The sequence below is a fragment of the Marmota flaviventris genome, chromosome 7, assembly GCF_047511675.1.
Source record: "Marmota flaviventris isolate mMarFla1 chromosome 7, mMarFla1.hap1, whole genome shotgun sequence".
Taxonomy (NCBI): Eukaryota; Metazoa; Chordata; class Mammalia; order Rodentia; family Sciuridae; genus Marmota; species Marmota flaviventris.
In genome coordinates this window covers 31,446,520-31,466,237 of record NC_092504.1, presented here as the reverse complement: position 1 = coordinate 31,466,237, position 19,718 = coordinate 31,446,520, and the positions used below count along the sequence as shown (strand labels likewise).

At 37.1% G+C, this 19,718-nt stretch overlaps 2 protein-coding genes across 7 annotated transcripts in view; one reads left to right on the top strand and one right to left on the bottom strand.

The window, feature by feature from the left end:
- Positions 1 to 12,305, top strand: part of Ugdh (UDP-glucose 6-dehydrogenase) — a 27,617-nt gene extending 15,312 nt beyond the window's left edge. The window contains exons 4-12 of the mRNA XM_027938608.2: positions 842 to 1,042; positions 1,154 to 1,351; positions 2,260 to 2,407; positions 4,393 to 4,487; positions 5,955 to 6,085; positions 6,681 to 6,814; positions 7,204 to 7,295; positions 7,409 to 7,519; positions 11,156 to 12,305. Of these exons, the coding sequence (XP_027794409.1) occupies positions 842 to 1,042; positions 1,154 to 1,351; positions 2,260 to 2,407; positions 4,393 to 4,487; positions 5,955 to 6,085; positions 6,681 to 6,814; positions 7,204 to 7,295; positions 7,409 to 7,519; positions 11,156 to 11,266 (1,221 nt within the window). The 3' untranslated portion in view covers positions 11,267 to 12,305. The remainder of the gene's footprint in view (positions 1 to 841; positions 1,043 to 1,153; positions 1,352 to 2,259; positions 2,408 to 4,392; positions 4,488 to 5,954; positions 6,086 to 6,680; positions 6,815 to 7,203; positions 7,296 to 7,408; positions 7,520 to 11,155) is intronic.
- The window catches only part of Lias (lipoic acid synthetase), a 23,479-nt gene continuing 14,117 nt past the window's right edge, over positions 10,357 to 19,718 (bottom strand). For 3 of the 6 annotated variants that reach the window (XM_027939711.2, XM_071614223.1, XM_027939704.2), the window contains one exon: positions 15,746 to 17,929. In XM_027939711.2, coding sequence (XP_027795512.2) covers positions 17,877 to 17,929 — 53 coding nt within the window. In that variant the 3' untranslated portion in view covers positions 15,746 to 17,876. Of the gene's footprint in view, positions 13,033 to 15,745; positions 17,930 to 19,718 lie in introns of those variants that run through there. The other 3 variants (XM_071614222.1, XM_071614220.1, XM_071614221.1) reach the window with 2 other exon arrangements.

Genomic DNA, 19,718 nt, shown 5'->3' with positions numbered 1-19,718 from the left:
GCAGAAGCAGCCACACTTGCCCAAAGTGGTATGTTATTGCTAAGCCAAGACTAAATGCCTAGACTCTGGAGTATGATTTATTTTTCTTGCCATTTGAAAGTCCTGTGCATGTAGTATCCTTTGTTCTGAAGATGCTAGCTGATATCTGGCTGTAATGGGCTAAGGAATCATACATGAATGAAATGGCAATTTTTTTTTTTTTTTTTTTTTTTTTGCTGTACTAGGGATTGAACCAAGGATACTTTACTACTGAGGTACATCCTCTGCTCTTTTTTATTTGTTGGTTTTGAGAGCAGGTCTCCCTAAATTGCCCAGGGTGGCCTTTAACTTGCAATCTTCCTGCTCAGCCTCCATAGTTGTTGGGATTACAGACATGAACCACCACCGACTCTGCAAACATTTTCAAAAAGCTGTTGATATAGGGCTATAGAAATGGAATTAAAAAGGAGTTCAAAGTTTATTTTTAGAGACTATGACAATATATTGCATACAATAAAAAAAAAAAAAATGAAAGAAGAGGAAACATGTTTCTTTTCAGACCTTGAACTTCTTTAGAATGAAAACTTTCTCATTCATTTGTATCTCCAAGGGTTAGCTTGGAACCTGCCTACTTTAGTATCTGGCACATATGTAGTAGCTTCTCAACAAAAATTTACTGAATGAGTTCTCCAGATGTTTCAAGTTTTTTCTTCTGATGATTGTATTTATAAAATGCACTGTTTCCATGGAGGTAAGGAGAGTTCAATCATGACTGCTGATGTAGTGACCTTCCCACTTGACCATGAATTGATAATCTGAGGAATATCCTGAAATCACTCTTTGTCCCATATACTTTCATCAGGTGAACACTCCAACAAAAACCTATGGAATGGGGAAAGGCCGGGCAGCAGATCTGAAGTATATTGAAGCTTGTGCTAGACGCATTGTGCAAAACTCAAACGGGTACAAAATTGTGACTGAGAAAAGCACAGTCCCAGTGCGAGCAGCAGAAAGTATTCGTCGCATCTTTGACGCGAACACAAAACCCAACCTGAATTTACAGGTATAAAAAAATGAAGCATTAGAGTCTGGTTCTTCTTATGTAGATATTGATGGCTTTGGATTGCCCATAATTATTTCTAACTTAAACCTTTGCTTTGTATCTGGATTTTAGGTGCTGTCCAACCCTGAGTTCTTGGCAGAGGGAACAGCCATCAAGGACCTTAAGAACCCAGATAGAGTACTGATCGGAGGGGATGAGACCCCAGAGGGCCAGAGAGCTGTGCAGGCGCTGTGTGCTGTGTATGAGCACTGGGTTCCCAGGGAAAAGATTCTTACCACCAATACTTGGTCTTCAGAGCTTTCCAAGCTGGTTAGTGCATGGCTTTCAACTCCCCATTAAATACTGTTGTTTTTAGACAGTCCCACCATGTTGCCCAGGCTGGCCTGGAACTCCTGAGCTTGAGCATCCTCCTGTCTCAGCCTCCCAAGCAGCTGGGGCTACAGCTACATGCCACATACCCCACTTACCTTCCATAAATTTAAAGCCAAGTGTTTTTTTCTCTTAAATCTGATAAGCTACACAGATACTCTTTTTTTTTTTTTTTTTTTAGATGTATGGACCTTTATTTAATTCATTTATTTATATGTGGTGCTGATAATCGAACCCAGTGCCTCACACATGCTAGGCAAGCACTCTACCACTGAGCCACAGCCTCAGCCCCAGATACTCTCTTAATTTTAATAAAATGTTATCCTTTTGAAGATAATGTTCTTGCACATTCGGATTATGAACTAATTTTTCTAAGGGGATCAAATATCAGTATAAAATATTCTTGTAATATTCAAAAATTTTAATAAGATGTAAGATAACATGGAAGCTATATTGAGATAGTATTTTTTAATCACTCTTTCCGTTCTTTTACCCTTTTTTCCTTAATCATCATCTTTTCTTGGGGCTGGGGCTGTAGCTCAGGGTAGAGCTCTGGCCTAGCATGTGCAAGGCCTTGAGTTTGATCCTCAGCACCACATAAAAGTAAATAAATAAAATAAAGATTATGTCCAACTACACCTAAAAAAAAATAAATATTTTTTAAAAATCATCTTTTCTTATTTAAAACATGTTTCTTTACCAGACCATCCATTATCTCCTTGACTTTAGGTCATCAGTAACTTTTGTATCTCCACAACATTTGCATCAACTCAATGAAGCATGGTACTGATGTATAAAATCACTTATTCCCCTCACCATACTTTTCCTTCTTCTTTTTTCTTTTTAAGGCAGCAAATGCTTTTCTTGCCCAGAGAATCAGCAGCATTAACTCCATAAGTGCTCTGTGTGAAGCAACAGGAGCTGATGTGGAAGAGGTAGCAACAGCCATTGGAATGGACCAGAGAATTGGAAATAAGTTTCTAAAAGCCAGTGTTGGTAAATTAACGTTTTCCTCTACCAATGTGGGTTTGTTTAACTTCAGGGAAGTCTTTTTTTTTAACTTAATATCCTTTAAGAAAATAAAAGATTTTATTATATATTTGTCCTTCAGCCTACCCTGGACTTCCTAAGTGAGGCAAAAATTGCCTATATTATTTAGTAATGATTGATTATAGGATAAATATAGTTCAGCGTTTTGGAGGAAAAAATTAATAGTTTGGGGGCCACATAAGAATACTAAGTAACACCTTATTCAAGCAAGTAGGAAACAAATTTCACTATTGTTTTTCTTACTAATACATTTTGGGAAATGTGTCCAGGTGAAATATAGTCAATCCTTATTCGTGGAATCTGTTTTATGAATTTTTCTACTCCCTAAAACTTTTTGGTGATCTCAGAATCAATACTAAGGCTGTCATAATTCTCTGACAAGAGGAACAGTGAAGAATTTGTGTGGCATCTGAGTCTGCAAGGTTGAATAAGGCAATGCTTTGCCTTCATATTCCAGCTCTTATACTGTAAACAAGTGTCCTTTGTGTGCAGTTTTTCACATACTTGTGGGTTTTTTTTGCGGGGAGGGTAGGGGCACTCAACCACCAAGCCCTATTTTGTATTTTATTAGAGACAGGGTCTCACTGAGTTGCTTAGCACCTCACTTTTGCTAAGGCTAGCTTTGAACTTAAAATCCTTCTGCTTCAGGCTCCTGAGCTGCTGGGATTACAGGCGTGCGCCATTGCTCCTGGCCATACTTGTGCTTTTTGTTGGTGACTTTATGATTTAAAATGACCCCCAAGTGGAGTGCCCAAGTGCTGTCTAGTGGTTCTAAGTGCAAGAAGGTTGTGATGTGTCTTATGGAGAAAATATGTGTGAATTATAGAACCATTGGCCATGAGTTCAGCATTAGTGAACCAGTTGTATGTATTACATGAGCATGTGTGAAACCAGGTGCTGTACTGATCAGTTAAAAAAAACATGAGTGGAAACTTGCAGCAACCTCACCCTGTATTTTACTTAGGAGCAATGCTTCAGTGTTCGTAGTGACTTTGTCGAATATAACTACACAAATAATGAGAATTGACTATATTTTTGGATTAAGTTGATAAGGTTGGTATAACACTCAATAGGATATTTTACAGATTGGGCTATAGGCAGAAATTCTGGTATTTAAGGGACTATCTGTCATTTCCCATACTAGTTTCACTGGCCTTTTATATCTTTTTTGATGTTTTCTTCTAGCTATACTTTAATAAAAATATCTACAATTTACTGAAGGCATTTTTATGTGCCAGGTTCTGTACCAGCACTTTTTATATCTCATTTAATCTTTATAACCTGTTAGGAATGTGTTGTTATTTCCTTTTTAGAGATGATTCAGGCTTTTTCAACTTGCTCAAAAATCATACAACTACTAAATGGCCGAGTGTGTCTTACTCCAAAGCTCATACCATCCCTCATTGCATCCTAAATTACACTAGATCAAGAGGGAGCAAATTGTCCCTCTACTGAAATCCACCCCATAGCTTGTTTTTGTAAATAAATTTCATGGGAACACATGTTATTTATTGTCTATGGCTGCTTTTGAGCTATAGTGACAGAATTGAATAGTTGGAACAGACTGTGTGGCCCACAAAATATCTACCAACTGGCCCTTTCCTGTGAGTTTGCTCACCCTACTGAAGAGTAAGAGATATAGGGTAGTCATATCCAATGAATGAGAGAAAGAAAGAAAAAAAGAGAGAGAAAGAAGGTAAAAATAAAACAAAATGTCAAATGTACCCATATTGAAACTTTTGTTAGAAAATTATTTGGAAATTACTTAAGGGGTTGATAGATTTCACACAATTTACAAACTCACTAATTTTCTAACATTGGAATTATATTATTAAAAATCTTAGTATGGATCCTCTGTGGTATAGAATTTGTCACATGATTCAGTTTCTGGTTCTTACATGAAAATATTGTTGATTTTTTTCTGCCCTCAGGTTTTGGTGGGAGCTGCTTCCAAAAGGATGTCCTAAATTTGGTTTATCTCTGTGAGGCTCTGAATTTGCCTGAAGTAGCTCGTTATTGGCAGCAGGTATTAATAATCTTTAACTTTTGATTAGATTATAATTAAACACGTCACCCTTTGTGAAGTGTTTTTGATGGAATTTATCCTAAGAACTCAACTCAATATACTTATTTTAGGTTTATTTATTAGATGTTCGTGTTCTTAATTAGTCTTTTTTGGTAGTCAACTGTGATGGAAATTTCTGATAAACCAATATTTTTTCTAATTTCATAACTAAATATGCTCCCAGAGAAAATAAAAAACTATCTAGTTCTTGATAATTCTCTATCTTGAAAGGCATAAATACAAATTAAAGGAGGAACCTGTATTGTGATGCTTTTGAGTGGCTTGCATCAACTGACACTTGGCTTTGTCCCTTTCATATTCACAGAGCTAATGTTGGAAACCCTTGCTTACCCTGTTCTGTGTACTCTGTAGGGCACTCTTCATGCAGTATCTCATTTAATCCTCATCACTAACATTATACCATTTTTCAGATGGGAGAATTGACACAGAGATGTTAAATAATTTGTCCAAGGTACTGGCCACTATATTTGATACTATATTTTTCCCGAGTTTATAATTTTTCAGATTTCAGCAAAAGATATGGGAAGGAACCTAAGGAAATGCTTGCTTTTTAGGGAAAATATACACTCTGGGTCATGTCACTCAATCCAGCAAAATACAGATCAAGTCTTAATTTTCCAACATTTTGGGCTCAGTTCCCAAGTTCTCAAGGTTTGATATGGCTCCTAGAAACTTAGAACCTTAAATAAAAAGTCTCTTTCCTTATGAGCATTGTCACCAGTCTAAATTTTAACACTTTGGGTGATCAGATACTATTAGTCTCATAACATTTAGTTAAAAACCTTGCAAAGTATTTGTGGTGTCCTGATTTGTCCAGAGGTAGCTGTTAAGTCTGCATGTTGACTATACCCTGACCATTTTCCTCTCAAACTAAATTCTGGTGAATGGTGAGACATAAGCACATAGAGACCTACTTTCAGATTTGATTGCTTAAAGCCTTATTTCCACAGGGTTTGGAGAAAGTGGTTATGGAGAATATTGTTTTATTTAGGCCGTCTTTATAGTTGGATCTCAAATGCCTTCACAGTTAAAATTAGCTATGCACCCCATCTTTGTGTCCATCCCATCCTGATGCATGTCAGATCAAGCCAAGTAAAAATGAAAATGTTCAGTAAGGCTTTAAGGAAGGGGTTGGGTAGTTCTTTTTATTTATTTATTTTTTGTGGTGCTGGGAATAGAACCTAGGACCTGTGCATGTGAGGCAAGCACTCTACCAACTGAGCTATATCACCAGCCCTCTTTTTATTTTTAAATTTATAGACATCAAAGTGTTTGGTTAATCTTTGTCTTCTGTAAATATATAAGCTTAATGTTCATATAGGAGGACCCACCATAATTCTGAGTACTGCATGTCATGGGCTATACTTTTTTTTAAATTAATATTGCATAATTATACATTTATTTCAGGTCATAGACATGAATGACTACCAGAGGAGGAGATTTGCTTCTCGGATCATAGATAGTCTATTTAATACAGTGACTGATAAGAAGATAGCAATTTTGGGTTTTGCATTCAAAAAGGACACTGGTGATACGAGGTATGTGTTCTTTAAAACATTTCAGGGCTGGGGATGTAGCTCAGTAGTACAGCACTTGCCTAGTATATGCACGAGGCCCTGGGTTTAATCCCCAGCAGGACCTATGCACACAATTCAAACCCTTTGAGAATGTTTTTAACTTCTCATCTTAACAGTGATCCTTTGCTTGGTGGGTTTGCATGTGAAATACATGTACACACATAGTTTAAAGAATTTCCAGGCACAGTGGTGCATGCCTATAATCTCAGCAGCTTGGGAGGCTGAGGCAGGAGGATTGTGAGTTCAAAGCCAGCCTCAGCAAAAGTGAGGTGCTAAGCAACCCAGTGAGACTCTGTCTCTAAATAAAATATTAAAAAGGACTGGGGGTGTGGCTCAGTGGTTGAGTGCCCCAGGGTTTCATCCACAGTACAAAACATACAAACAAACAAAAATATCATGAATAACTAAAAAGAACCAATTTAAAAAAAAGAATAAAAATGAACATATCCTTACCACTTGGCCAGCTGAAAGACAGTGAATCTTGTATCTTAAATTTCCTAGTATTAGAATATAAAGTCATTTAAAGCAATACTAGTATATTTTTTTTTTCATTCAGAGAATCCTCCAGTATATATATTAGTAAATATCTGATGGATGAAGGTGCACACCTCCATATATACGATCCAAAAGTACCCAGGGAACAAATAGTTGTGGATCTTTCTCACCCAGGTGTTTCAGAGGATGACCAAGGTAAGGCTTTGAGTCTCATGAATCATCTTGAGTGCAGTGCTCAAAACTTGTTTGTTCTCTAGAAACCATTGTCTGTTACCATTTATATCATTGGTATGCCTTGAATTCAATTCTTATTTCTCTAAAGTTAAACAGATATTATGTCCTCATTTGTGGGTTAGTCTAATAATTTTTCCAATATAAAAAGTAAGTTGACACCAGGTACAGGTGAGACATATGTTTAGATGCTTCTAGAACAAGGTTTGGGGGTGCTCCAGGTCCCCACCATCACCCCTTCACTTCAACCATAAAGTTCCACTTCTATCAGACATTAAGCTCCTATATTCCAGTGTTAAAATACATGGTTTCACCTAACTCTTGTTCCTGGTTTATTGTTGTTGCTGTTACAGTGTCCCGACTTGTGACCATTTCTAAGGATCCATATGAAGCATGTGATGGTGCTCATGCTGTTGTTATTTGCACTGAGTGGGACATGTTTAAGGTAAGGTGACAGAAATCATATTAAGGAGAATTCTAGAGGTGTTCTAGTATCAGTGGGGTTGAGTATGTTTTCGTGCATGTGTACTAATTGTTCTGTCCATACATCTTTTACAGGAATTGGATTATGAACGAATTCATAAAAAAATGCTGAAGCCTGCCTTTATCTTTGATGGACGACGTGTCCTGGATGGGCTGCACAATGAACTACAAACCATTGGCTTCCAGGTAATCATGATCCTGGACTACTATTTATTTATTTATTTTTAATATATTTTTTTAAGTTGATAGACCTTTATTTATTTATATGTGGTGCTGAGAATCGAACCCAGTGCCTCACACATGCCAGTCAAGTGTGCCACTGCTGAGCCACAGTCCCAGCCCCTACTTTTAAAAAATATATATATATTTTTTAGTTGTAGATGGACACCATACCTTTATTTTGTTTATTTTTATGTGGTGCTGAGGATCAAATCCAGTGCCTCACACCTGCAAGGCAAGTGCTCTACCACTGAGCCACAACCCCAGCCCATGATCCTATTCATTTGTTTGTTTTCTTTCTTTCTTTTTGGGGGAGGTATTGAAGGATTGAACACAAGACACTTTACCACTGAGCTATATTCCCAGCCCTTTTTATTTTTTATTTTAAGGCAAGGTCTTGCTAAGTTGCTGAGGCTGGCCTTAAACTTGCAATCCTCTTGCCTTGGTCTCCTGAGTTGCTGGGGTTATAGGTGTCTGCCACTTCACCTGGTGGTTATTTTCTTTTTAAACCTATTGTGTGGGTTTTACAATTTTTATGTTTTTCTTTCTTTTTCTTTTCTTCTTTTTTTTTTTTGGTTGTTTTCTAGTACTAGGGATCAAACCCAAGGTCTCATACTTGCTAAGCAAGCACTCTGCCAATGAGCTATATCCCCAGTCCTTTTTACTTTTTGAGAAAGGGTCTTGCTAAGTTGCTGAGTTTGGCCTTGAACTTGGGATCCTCCTGCCTCAGCCTTCCATATTGCTGCGGTTATAGGCGTATGCCCCCAAACTGGGTTCATATTTTCTTATTTAGCAATAAAATAACTCTGGGGGCAATACGTCAGTTCTCTAGGGAATTCTCTATGGGACTTTTGTAAGTAACTACTCCACTCCCAAAGTTTGTGATGTAAAGTTCATTTGACATCACATTCAGTATTGGTCTCCTTTACACAGCAGACATCAGTCACCTATTATATAGAAAAAGAATGTGCCCTGACTTACCTTGTATCATAAAGATCAAGTAAGAAAATACATGACTGTGTTTTGAAAACTGCAAAACACAGTATATAGTATTATTATTGTCTATTATTGCTTCCAGCTGACCCCATCCTCTTGTTTTCTCTTAACCTCTGAGGATCTGGCAAGGGCTGGGGTGTGATTGTGGTGGAGAATGAGGAAGTACTCTATCTTGAGGGCAACTCTGTCCATCCTCATGTGGGAGTAGCTACCATCTGTAGTACCAGGTGCTGAGAGAAGGAAAGGAGTGGTCAACAGGTGCTCATCCTATACCTTTTGAATGCTCGGCACTGTCCCAGTGCTGTGAGAGGTCTGAATGAAGAGTACAAAAGCTTCAGTGGTATCAGCCTTCATCTCAAAGTTTGTCTGTCATGGAACTTCTGGACAGCTGACAGATGCTTCTGCCCAGAACAGTGCATTCGTATGTTCCATCTGTTTGAATTCCACTGGGGATCCCTAAAGTACTAATACAAAGGAGCTACTTTCCACTTTCTCAGTGTAGTGTGTACATGGGGTTGGGAGGTTGGGGAGGTGGGCTAATTAGGGAGGGTACAGGATTGCTGTCCACATTAGTGCTCAAGCAGAGCAGGGGGGGGCAGTATTTGATAGCCAGCTGTGTGTCTCTTCTCAGCACCAGCTGTCCTGGAAAAGTACCAGTAAGACTTTGTATGATATTCAAAAATACCAGATCTGTTGGACATGGTAGCACAGCCATAAGCAACTCAGTGAGACTGTGTCTCTAACTAAAATACAAAAAAGGCCTGGGGATGTGGCTCAGTGGTTAAATGCCCCTGGGTTCAATTCCAGGTACAAAAAAAACAAAAATAAAGCCGGGGTTGTGGCTTAGCAGCAGAGTGCTCACCTAGCATGTGTGAGGTGCTGGGTTTGATCCTTAGCACCACATGAAAATAAAGATTTTGTATACAACTACAAAAACATTGTGTGTGTATGAGTGTGTGTTTGTGTGTACACGTAGACACACACACACACACACACACACACATAAGCAAAAACAAAAAACAAGAAAAACCTCACCAGGTCTGGTTCTCTTTTTGCCAACTTGTTGAAGGGCCTTCTTACTTAGAATTCAGTGCCATTTCTCATTTATGAGACATTGAATTGAAGCAAGAGTCAGATGGTGACTGTCTGCTAACTCTCCCAGCAAGGACCTTGGGGACTCCTCTATCCTACCCCTCCTTAGTGAGTAACAACATGACTGTTTTTCCCAGTTGTGACTTAAACTCAGAAATGTTCTTTTTTTTTTTTTTTTAAGAGAGAGAGAGAGAGAGAGAGAATTTTAATATTTACTTTTTAGTTTTTGGCGGACACAACATCTTTGTTTGTATGTGGTGCTGAGGATCGAACCCGGGCCGCACGAATGCCAGGCGAGCGCGCTACCGCTTGAGCCACATCCCTAGCCCCTAGAAATGTTCTTTATAAAAGGTTATTTTCAAGACAGACATATTTTCACTTACTATATGTAGAAGGATAACATAATTAAAATGATTTTAAATTCTTCTAAAAGCTAATTTCCCCTAGTTTAAAAAAAAACAACAACACAAGAATGGAATCACTAAATAAACAAAATATATGAATTACTAAAAAAGCCAGCAGGGGACAGTGGTGCATGCCTGTAATCCCAGCAATTTGGGAGGCTTAGGCAGGAAGATCACAAGTTCAAGGCTAGCCTCAGCAACTTAGCGAGACCCTTTCACAAAATAAAAAAACAAAAAGGGCAGGGATATGGCTCGGTGGAAAGGTACCCCTGGGTTCAATCTCTCATACCAAAAGAAACAAGCAAACAAATATATAAAGCAGAAATTTTTTATTTATAGTCACAAATATCAATTTTTAATTCAGAAGAAATGAAAATGGAGTAGTATATTTATACTTTGCTATGGAGGGGAGATAAACTTATGACTATTAAAGAAGTAGTCTTTTTAATGATAAAACTGATTATTTTGAATAAATGGAATATATGAAAAATATTATGTGCAAAATAATAATTGACTCATTTATTAAAAGCTGACTTGTATTAAAAGCCAAGCACTTTAATTCTTGCCACACCTTTTGAGGTAAATGGTTATAACACCATTTGTGAGGAAGAAATATCTAGAACGTTTAGCAAGATAGCAAGTGTAGTCAGGATTCCAGCTGGGCCCTTTCAGAATCTGAAGCCTGCACCCTTAGGAACGATGCTATTATAACTTTCACAAGTTTTTTCCATGTAAGAGAAATGGAAATGAGCAGAGCATGAGAGAGAATATGAACTAACTAGAATCTCTGTGTTCATTGCTTTCGTACATGCTACTAAGAACGACAGAGGCATGTGACTCTGCTCTGATGCCTTGCCTTGTGTGGGGAGTGGCAGAATGAGAGTGTCTAGACATGAATATGAGACATGGAGTAGAGGTGATTCTAGAAACAGAAAATAAAGAAGGAACCAAAGATCTCTCACAGCAACTCAGACAACTTGAGAAACTTTTTCTGCTTGTAATAAGAATAATAATCTTGGTTTTCTTCCTTATGATACTACATTATAGAACTCTTACATTTATGTGTTATAATCATTAATAATTCTCTTTTTAAAATCTTTTTTCTCTTCAGATTGAAACAATTGGCAAGAAGGTATCTTCAAAGAGAATTCCATATGCTCCTTCTGGTGAAATTCCAAAGTTTAGTCTTCAGGATCCACCAAATAAGAAACCTAAAGTATAGACATTGCCATTTTTATTTATGATTATTTTGGTACTTCAGGATAGCAAATATCTGATATTAAATGGTAAAGAATCAAGCGTTTTTAAGGAAACAAACTTATTTTTTTAATCATCAAATTTATACTAGTTATATGAGTATTAGCATATCTGGTAATTATGAATCTATAATATTTTTTACATATTTTTATATTATTAGCTCAGTTATTGGATGAATGGAAAATAATCATGTTGGTTTTAACAGTGTCAATTTTTGTAAAATAAAAATTAAACTTCAAACACCTTTTATTTTACAGATTATCACAGACAGCACTTTAATATCACATTGTAAAGTCAACCTGGTTTTCCTAGGCATTGGTTTATGTGCTTGTCGTTGTGTATTTTGAAGCCATCAAATTACTATGCTAAGTAGCCTTGATAAGTATGGTCTGTTTAAAAGTTCCTTGTTCATTTTGTTTCAATGAGAATAACATTGATTTTTTTTCACCCCAAAAGATCATCGCTGTTCATTTCCATATAGTCTTTAACTTGAGGAGTTCTTTATCCATCTCTCTTAAATTTAACATGAGAAAATCAGTAGTATGGTCTATTTCTATTTGTCAGATTTCCTTATTGAATATTACTTTCGTAGTCTAAAAGTCAAAAATGTTTGTTACCTTTATTTTGCATTTTTCTATTCTTAATTCTAATTTTTCTTTAAGTAAAAAAAATATAACTTCATATATAAAAATGAAAAGATTTTACAAATTACAAATAGCATCATTCAAAAACAAGAATTTTTGTGTGTATTCCTATCCGCTTTTTTCTGTCTCTTGTTGACTTTTATATCTGCAATGGTTGTTTTTGCTTATGTTTGATCATTATGAAAGTATGTAGTATATACATTTGATGTCATATACATTTGTGCTCTGCTCAGAGTGTGCAAACTGTGTTAAACATACATAGGTCTGAACATTTGGGGGTTCAGTAAGATGAGGAAGTCAAATGTAAAGATGAGGACAGAAACATCTGTACAGATAACAAATATATAAATTAGACATCAACTACCGTGTGGGTATAATTTTTGTCATGGTAGAAGAACAAATGAGTCATGGTGATTCAACAGGTGAGAAAAAAATGACTCATCACTTTTTAAAGAAAAAGGAATTACATCATTCTTTCAAATGATGCAAGAAAGGGAGGGGATTTACCAATAAAGCAGGCATTGGCAAAGTATAATCACAATCGGGCCAGCCACATGGGAGCTTAGAGTGGTTTTACACAGTTACTTTTTAAATGGTTATATAAGTCCCTACGTAATATCCTCAAATTTGCCTCTTGGCCCACAAAGCATACAAATATTTGCTGTCTAGCCCTTTAAGAAAAAGTATGTAGCACACTCCTGTAATCCCAACTACTCAGGAGGCTAAGGATAGCAAGTTCAAGACCAGGCTTGGCAATTTTGTGAGACCTGTAGCTAAGAGGTAGAGCACCCCTGGGTTCAATCCCCAGTTCCTCCAGTACCACAAGTAAAAGGAAAGGAAGGAAGGAATGAAGGGAAGGAGGGATGAAGGGAGAAAGAGAGGAAGGAAGGGAAAGTTTGTAGACCTCTGAGAAAGACAATCAGTTGAGTTTGAAGACCATAAGATGAGCCTTTATTCTTAAGGCTTTAAAAGCTTATTAGAGGGCTGGGGATGTGGCTCAAGCGGTAGCGCGCTCGCCTGGCATGCGTGCAACCCAGGTTCGATCCTCGGCACCACATACAAATAAAGATGTTGTGTCCGCCGAAAACTAAAAAAAAATTATTAAAAAAAAAAAAGCTTATTAGAATTTTGCTTTACATTTCTGCTTAAAAATATTCATGTATCTTGCTTAATGATTTTATATGCTAGTAAAGGGATTATAAACCTAGAGATATCTTGCTAAAGCAGATAGGATCAAGCACTTGTTTTGCAGGATGCTTCAGTGCCTAGAACAGAGAAGTAATACATGTGAAATATAGTTACTGATTAAAAGGTAGAAGAATTGATAAGTAGAGGAAAATGGGCAAAAGAGAGCTGATAGAGGGGCTGGGGATATAGCTCAGTTGGTAGAGTGCTTGTGTCACATGCACAAAGCCCTGGGTTCAATTCCCAGCATTACAAAAGAGAGAGAGAGATGACACAGCCTTGTAAGCTTGCTATTTGTAATGGGGAGGGAAAAAACCCAGTAACTGGGCATGTTATTTAACACAGCAATGTGTGTGAAAAGTTGCAAGGTTAGGGTTAGCCTTCTTGTCCCCTACTAGGAGAATTAAGATGATTTTTTAAAAATGACACAAAGTTTCTATTAGCTAGATTTTTAAAAATTTATTTTGGTGAGAGTGATATTGGTGAGATTATTAACTAATACTTAAAATTGAAAATAATACATGGGCGTGATAAAAAGCCAAATAAATTTTTTTGTGTATGTGTGCACCAGGGATTGAACCCAGGTTTGCTTAACCACTGAGTTACATCCTCAGCCCCCTTTTATATTTTGAAACAGTCTTTAAGTTGCTTATAGCCTTGCTAAGTTGCTGAGTTCAAAGAATGTACTTGCAATCCTCCTACCTCAGCCTCCCAAGCCATCTGGCTCACATAAGTGATCTCCTGTCTTTGACACTCCATATCAAGAAGTACAGGAGATCAACATGCTCCATTCTGGTGATGTTACTTTGTCATTTAGGGTGGTATCTGGCAGGTTTCTCTGCTGCAGAATGATTTTGCCCTTTGTAATTACGTCTGTGGTAAGCAGAGACTTGGAGACTATCAAATTGTTACTCTTCAAACTTTTATCCACTGATATCAGCTTCTGATAATTCCTATCTGTATCAGTTATTATGACAATGAGCTGCCAGTTGGAGACCCAAGTTTGAATCTGGGTTTTGACGGTTAGTAGCAATGAAAGTTTGACCCATTCAACCTTTCTCAAGTGTCCATTTTTCCATATATAATTCAAGGATAACATAGTACATATTTCAGAAATTTGTGAGGATTACATTAGTAATGCATGTAACACCCTTGGCACAGGGCCTAGTACACAGTAAACACTAAACAAAGGTGAGGGGGATCTTGTTGGTTGCAACATTTTTTTCCTAATCTTCCTAATAGCCCTGGTAGTCAGATATGCATCCCCACCTGCTAATCTAACCTTCTAATCCAAGAATGGGCTTATTTCTGTCAAGGATAATGCCCTTAGCAAATTTCCCTTTATGGAGGCAGGAAGGCATCTGAGGTGGATCTGAACAGATCTTAATAGGGCAGTGGGAGGAGAATGGGCACATCAGTGGAAGAAGCAATAGGAGCCAAACGATGAAGACAGGAAAGTTCAGGCTGGTTTTGTCTGGAGTTATAGGGAGAATGAGGAGGAAGAGCTGGTGAAGAAAGGGTAGATTGTGAAGGGCTTTATCTCTCGGCTGAATTTGGGCTTCATTTAGTTTCACTTTAAAGGGATTTAAAGTGTTTTAAATTTTAATTATTTTAAAAAAGGAGTATATAATACTATAGTTCCCACCCAAATTAAGCAAATACTATGAAGGCTGTACGTGAATAACTGGAATTTAGGAAACACAGTAGTAGGTGACATTATTTTAAGTAGTAACACAAAGCTTAGGGAATTACGAGGGATTTTAGTTTTACTGAGACTAGTGACCCAAGCCTACATCATAACAAAACATACTCAAATGTCACCTGCTATCTAATAATGATTTTCAAACTGTGATTCAAGCAGCTCAACAAGAGGTGCTACTACAGGAATCCTGAAATGATTGATTTAAATATAAATACATATATACACATACAGATAATAATATATGTAAAACTATCTACAAAGCTAATATTAAAAAGGCAACAAGTGGAGTTCTTGGTAATCAATATGGCATACTGAGCACATTTATAGCCTTTTCCTTTGAAGGACCACATTACAAATATAGATAGCAAGGGGTTGAGGTGGCGGTGGGGGAAAACATAATTCAATAAAACAAAGTATAGGAGTGGGCCACTGATGATCAGGAGATTTCAAGACATTTCTGGAAAGCATCAGATACATGGATGTGTTTACTAAAAAAGAGCTGAGGAAGCTGCTTCCAGAACTGGTGTGATGGACAGAGGAGGACCTGGCTAGCAGAACAGCAGGTTCCCAAAGCAGAGAGGAGGCATAAACGAGGGGCTCAGCTGTGGTTAAATTGAACAGTCATCTCACCTAACCCTGTAGGCAGGGTGACGTCAAGCAGCCTGGCATTTATACCCATGATGCAACTCTATCTCTTAGCCCCAGGATAGAAAAAAAGGCAGGATGAGGAGTGTTTTTTTCTCTAAAGAAATAGAGAAAGCTGTATGGAGAGAACTAGAGCAATAAGTATTGTTCTGCATCACATTTTTTAAAACCATATGTACTTATCACTTTAATTTTTTTAAAAAACGTCATTGTCCTATGGAAAGAAAAATTTAAAAAAATTAAAAAAAATCATACATACTGAAATACGTCATATACCAAATTTTAATAGATTAGAGAGCACCAGGGCATTAACGTGTGCTGCCAGATTTTCATATGGACTTCCTGCCAAGTCTGGTCATTTAAATGCATTTTGTATAAATGCATTCATGTGTCATTTTTTATGAAGGTCAAAAGCTCTGCCCTGGCCTTTTGTACAATTCAAGTCTGACTATCCTCACATAGTTGTGAAAGGGAGTACACCTCTACGGCACATGTTCACCACACTTAAATGTCCAGCAAGACCCAGGCATTTGGTCATACACATTTTAGTCATGGTATAATGGTCAATAATACAACAAAAAGTGAATGAATAATACATCAAAATAATACTATCTATGATTACATTTTTTAAAATTTGGTACCAGGGACTGAACTCAGGGGCACTTGATCACTAAGCCACATCCCCAGCCCTATTTTGTATTTTATTTAGAGAAAGGGTCTCAGTGAATTGCTTAGTGCCTCGCCATTGCTGAGGCTGGCTTTGAACTCAAGATCCTCTTACCTCAGCCTCCTGAGCTGCTGGGATAACAGGCGTGCACCACCGAGCCCAGTTGTGATTCCATTTTGAAACAAACATTTTAGTTGGGTGCAGTTGTGCACACCTAAAATTCCAGCGGCTTGGGAGACTGAGACAGGAGGATCACCAAGTTCAAAGCCAGCCTCAGCAACTTAGTGAGGCCCTAAGCAACTTAGCGAGACTCTGTCTGTAAATAAAATATGGAAAAGGGGAGGGGATGTAGCTCAGTGGTTAAGCATCCCTGGTACAAAATAAAATTGGTTCTGCTACTCCTCATTCAAGTTTCTGGATTAGGTTTAACTGGAAAATATTTTGGGACTGCAGAAGATGGGCCAGGAATGGTGGTCCAGTGACTTGGGAGACTGAGGCAGGAGGATCACATGTTTGAGGCCAGTCTGAACAATTTAGCAAGATCCTGTCTCAAATTAAAAAAATTTTGAGGATAGCTTAGTGATAAAGTACCTCTAGGTTCAGTTCCCAGTACTGCAAAAGACCAAAAGAAAACAACAAAAAGCAGTCCAATGATGAATTATATATTAGTATTTTGGAAAGAATTCTTTCTTCAGGTCATTACTATTATTTAATACAAGCACTTCATCAAAGTAGTATGAGGAATAAATACAACAGTACATGCAGATGTAGCAAGTTACTATACATAATAAGGGTTAATATTTCTTAGATTAAATTTCTGTGTCTCTGACAAAAATGGTCTTAGTGTCATACAGGTATTAAACAAGTTGTCAGTACATAACTATTTTACAGGGTCTGAAGTAGCCATATCAAGGTGAAACATTCAAACTCTAAAGCTTTCCTAAGTTATTCCACTGGTGCTAGATTATTATTTATATTATATTAGGTAAAGGTCATATGCTACTCATAAGTAAATTAACCACAGTCTCAATCTATGTTTACTGTTTCATTACAGTACCATAAATGAGATTTTATGTATTCATTCTTCATAATGAAGTGCAACAATGACATATAGGCTATCAGTGACTTAAAAATATCTTTTGAACGTTTTTAATGTATTTTTAAATTACAAGGTTAGCAGCAAACCCTTTCAAGAATGCTTTGATTACATTTAGCAGGAAATTATTAAGATAAAGAAAGTATGCTAAAAACCAAATAAATTATCATAATTAAATACATACAGATTGCTAACATTTCTCTTGAAACAGAAAAAAGTCAAGGTTCGCCTGTAATCCCTGCAGCTTGAAAGGCTGAGACAGTAGGATCGTGAGTTCAAAGCCAGCCTCAGCAATTTAGCTGAGGCACTAAGCAACTCAGTGAGGCCCTGTCTCTAAATAAAATCCAAAATAGGGCTGGGGATGTGGCTCAGTGGTTGAGTGCCCCTGAGTTCAATCCCCAGTACCAAAAAAAAAAAAAAAAAAAAAAAATCAAGGTGCATCCGCTGAAGTTTAAGCATTCTTGCACCACTTAGGATCCAACTGGAAATATATTTTTTAAATTTCTGTGATCAAGGGCTGGGGATATAGCTCAGTTGGTATGTGCTTGCCTTGCATACACAAGGCCCTGGAATCAATTCCCAGCACCACAAAAAATAAAATAAAATTTCTGTGATCTTGAAGGTCTTGTCCAAGTTTTAGAGGGCTTTTGTTTTTCTTTTAGCCACTAGATTTTTCAGGAAAAATTCACCTATTTAAGAAAATGAAAATACATTAATATTAATTTAAAGTAAATAAAAGTAAGACTACTATTTCAGAATTATTCTTCTATGATTTCCCTACAAATTATAAAGAAGATTTGTACTTACCAGCATTTTTCTCTTCTTCAATCTCAAAGAAACTATTTTTTAAATCTAAGTATTCCCTATATTTTTGGCTCTTTTTCCCAACAACAAAGAACAGTCTTTTTTTTTATTTTAATATATCATATAGTCTTAACTATCATTGTTTCTTTCTTTTTTTTTTTTTTGATACTGGGGATTGAACCCAAGGGTGCTGTATCAATGGGCTATCTCCCCCCTGAGCCATTTTATTTTGTATTTTGAGATAGGGTCTAGCTAAGTTGCCCAAGTTAGCCTTGCACCTGCAAACCTGCCTCAGCTTCCCAAGTTTCTGAGATTACAAAGGCATGTGCCACCATGCTTTCCTCTCAACTATTACTCTTTCTAATAACTCAATATTATAAAGGGTGACCCTATTGTATCTATGGGTCTGCTTCTGTATATTTATTCCATTTTGTGTGCACTATCTATTCCTCATCACTGACAAAGAATTGCTGTTGGCAAAATTCATTTCAGAGAGCAATTTTGTTACATTATTAGCCTGGATCTGATGTTTTTAAAACAGACCTTGTTGCAGTTGAGCACACTCATCTGATGGAATCTCTTCAGCTTATTCCCCTCTAGGGAAGCGAGCACTCTTCATTTATAATGAGCTTTCTCCCCACCCCCTGAGTTGTGCCTGTATAATAAGTTAGCTGTTTAGAGGGGCACATTCACTTTTCAGGCCATTAGGGTTCCATTTAGTTTATCACTTTTATGCAGAACTCAATGCTTATCAGCAGAGCTCAGCACTGGAGGTCTGATTTTATGAGGAATCTGATTAACATGTCTTTGTCATCTAACATATATGAGTAGAACTGCGATGACCATATTCAAACTCAATCACCAGGAATCCCAGGATTCAACCCAGCCAAGTAATCAATGCTGCTCCATACCTCATCTAAATCTGGTAGAAGAACCAACATTATCAGGCTCTCATCCATCACCTGAGTATAATGCTCCAGATAACACAACTCAAATCTTTTACTGGCAACTTAAAAAGCATTTTAAAAGTTCCTTACTCAGGCTGGGACTGTGGCTCAGCGGTAGCACATTTGTCCAGCATGTGTGAGGCACTGGATTCTATTCTTAGCACCATGTATAAAATTTTAAAAATTTTTAAAAAACACCTTGAAAAAAGAAGTTCCTTACTCACTCCCTCAAATATTAGAAATTTTATTTTCCCTTAAAAAAAAAAAGAAAAAAAGAAAAACACCTTTTAAATTATATTACTCTAATCACTCTAGAAGCTGATAGTAGTTTTTTTTTTCTTTTCTTTTTTTGGTGACTGGGGATTGAACGGGGGTGGGGGGTGGGGGGTGAGGTGGGGGATGCTTTACCGCTGAGGTACATCCCCAGCCCTTTTTAAATTTCTAATTTTTAGATAGGGTCTAACTAGATTGCTGAAGCTGGCCTCAAACTTGTGATCCTCCTATCTGAACCTTCTGAGTCTCTGGGATTATAGGTATGTGCCACCATGCTTGGCTAGTTCTATCCTTTATACATATTTTTAGCTTGCCAGTAGTTTTGGTTGAAGACTAAATCACATAATTACTGATTTTCAAAGTGCCCATCCTGTCAGTCACTGTTGAATCAAACTTTTGCATTTAATCACTAGGATAAACTGTTAATTCATGAAAATGTCTTAATTTTTTATAG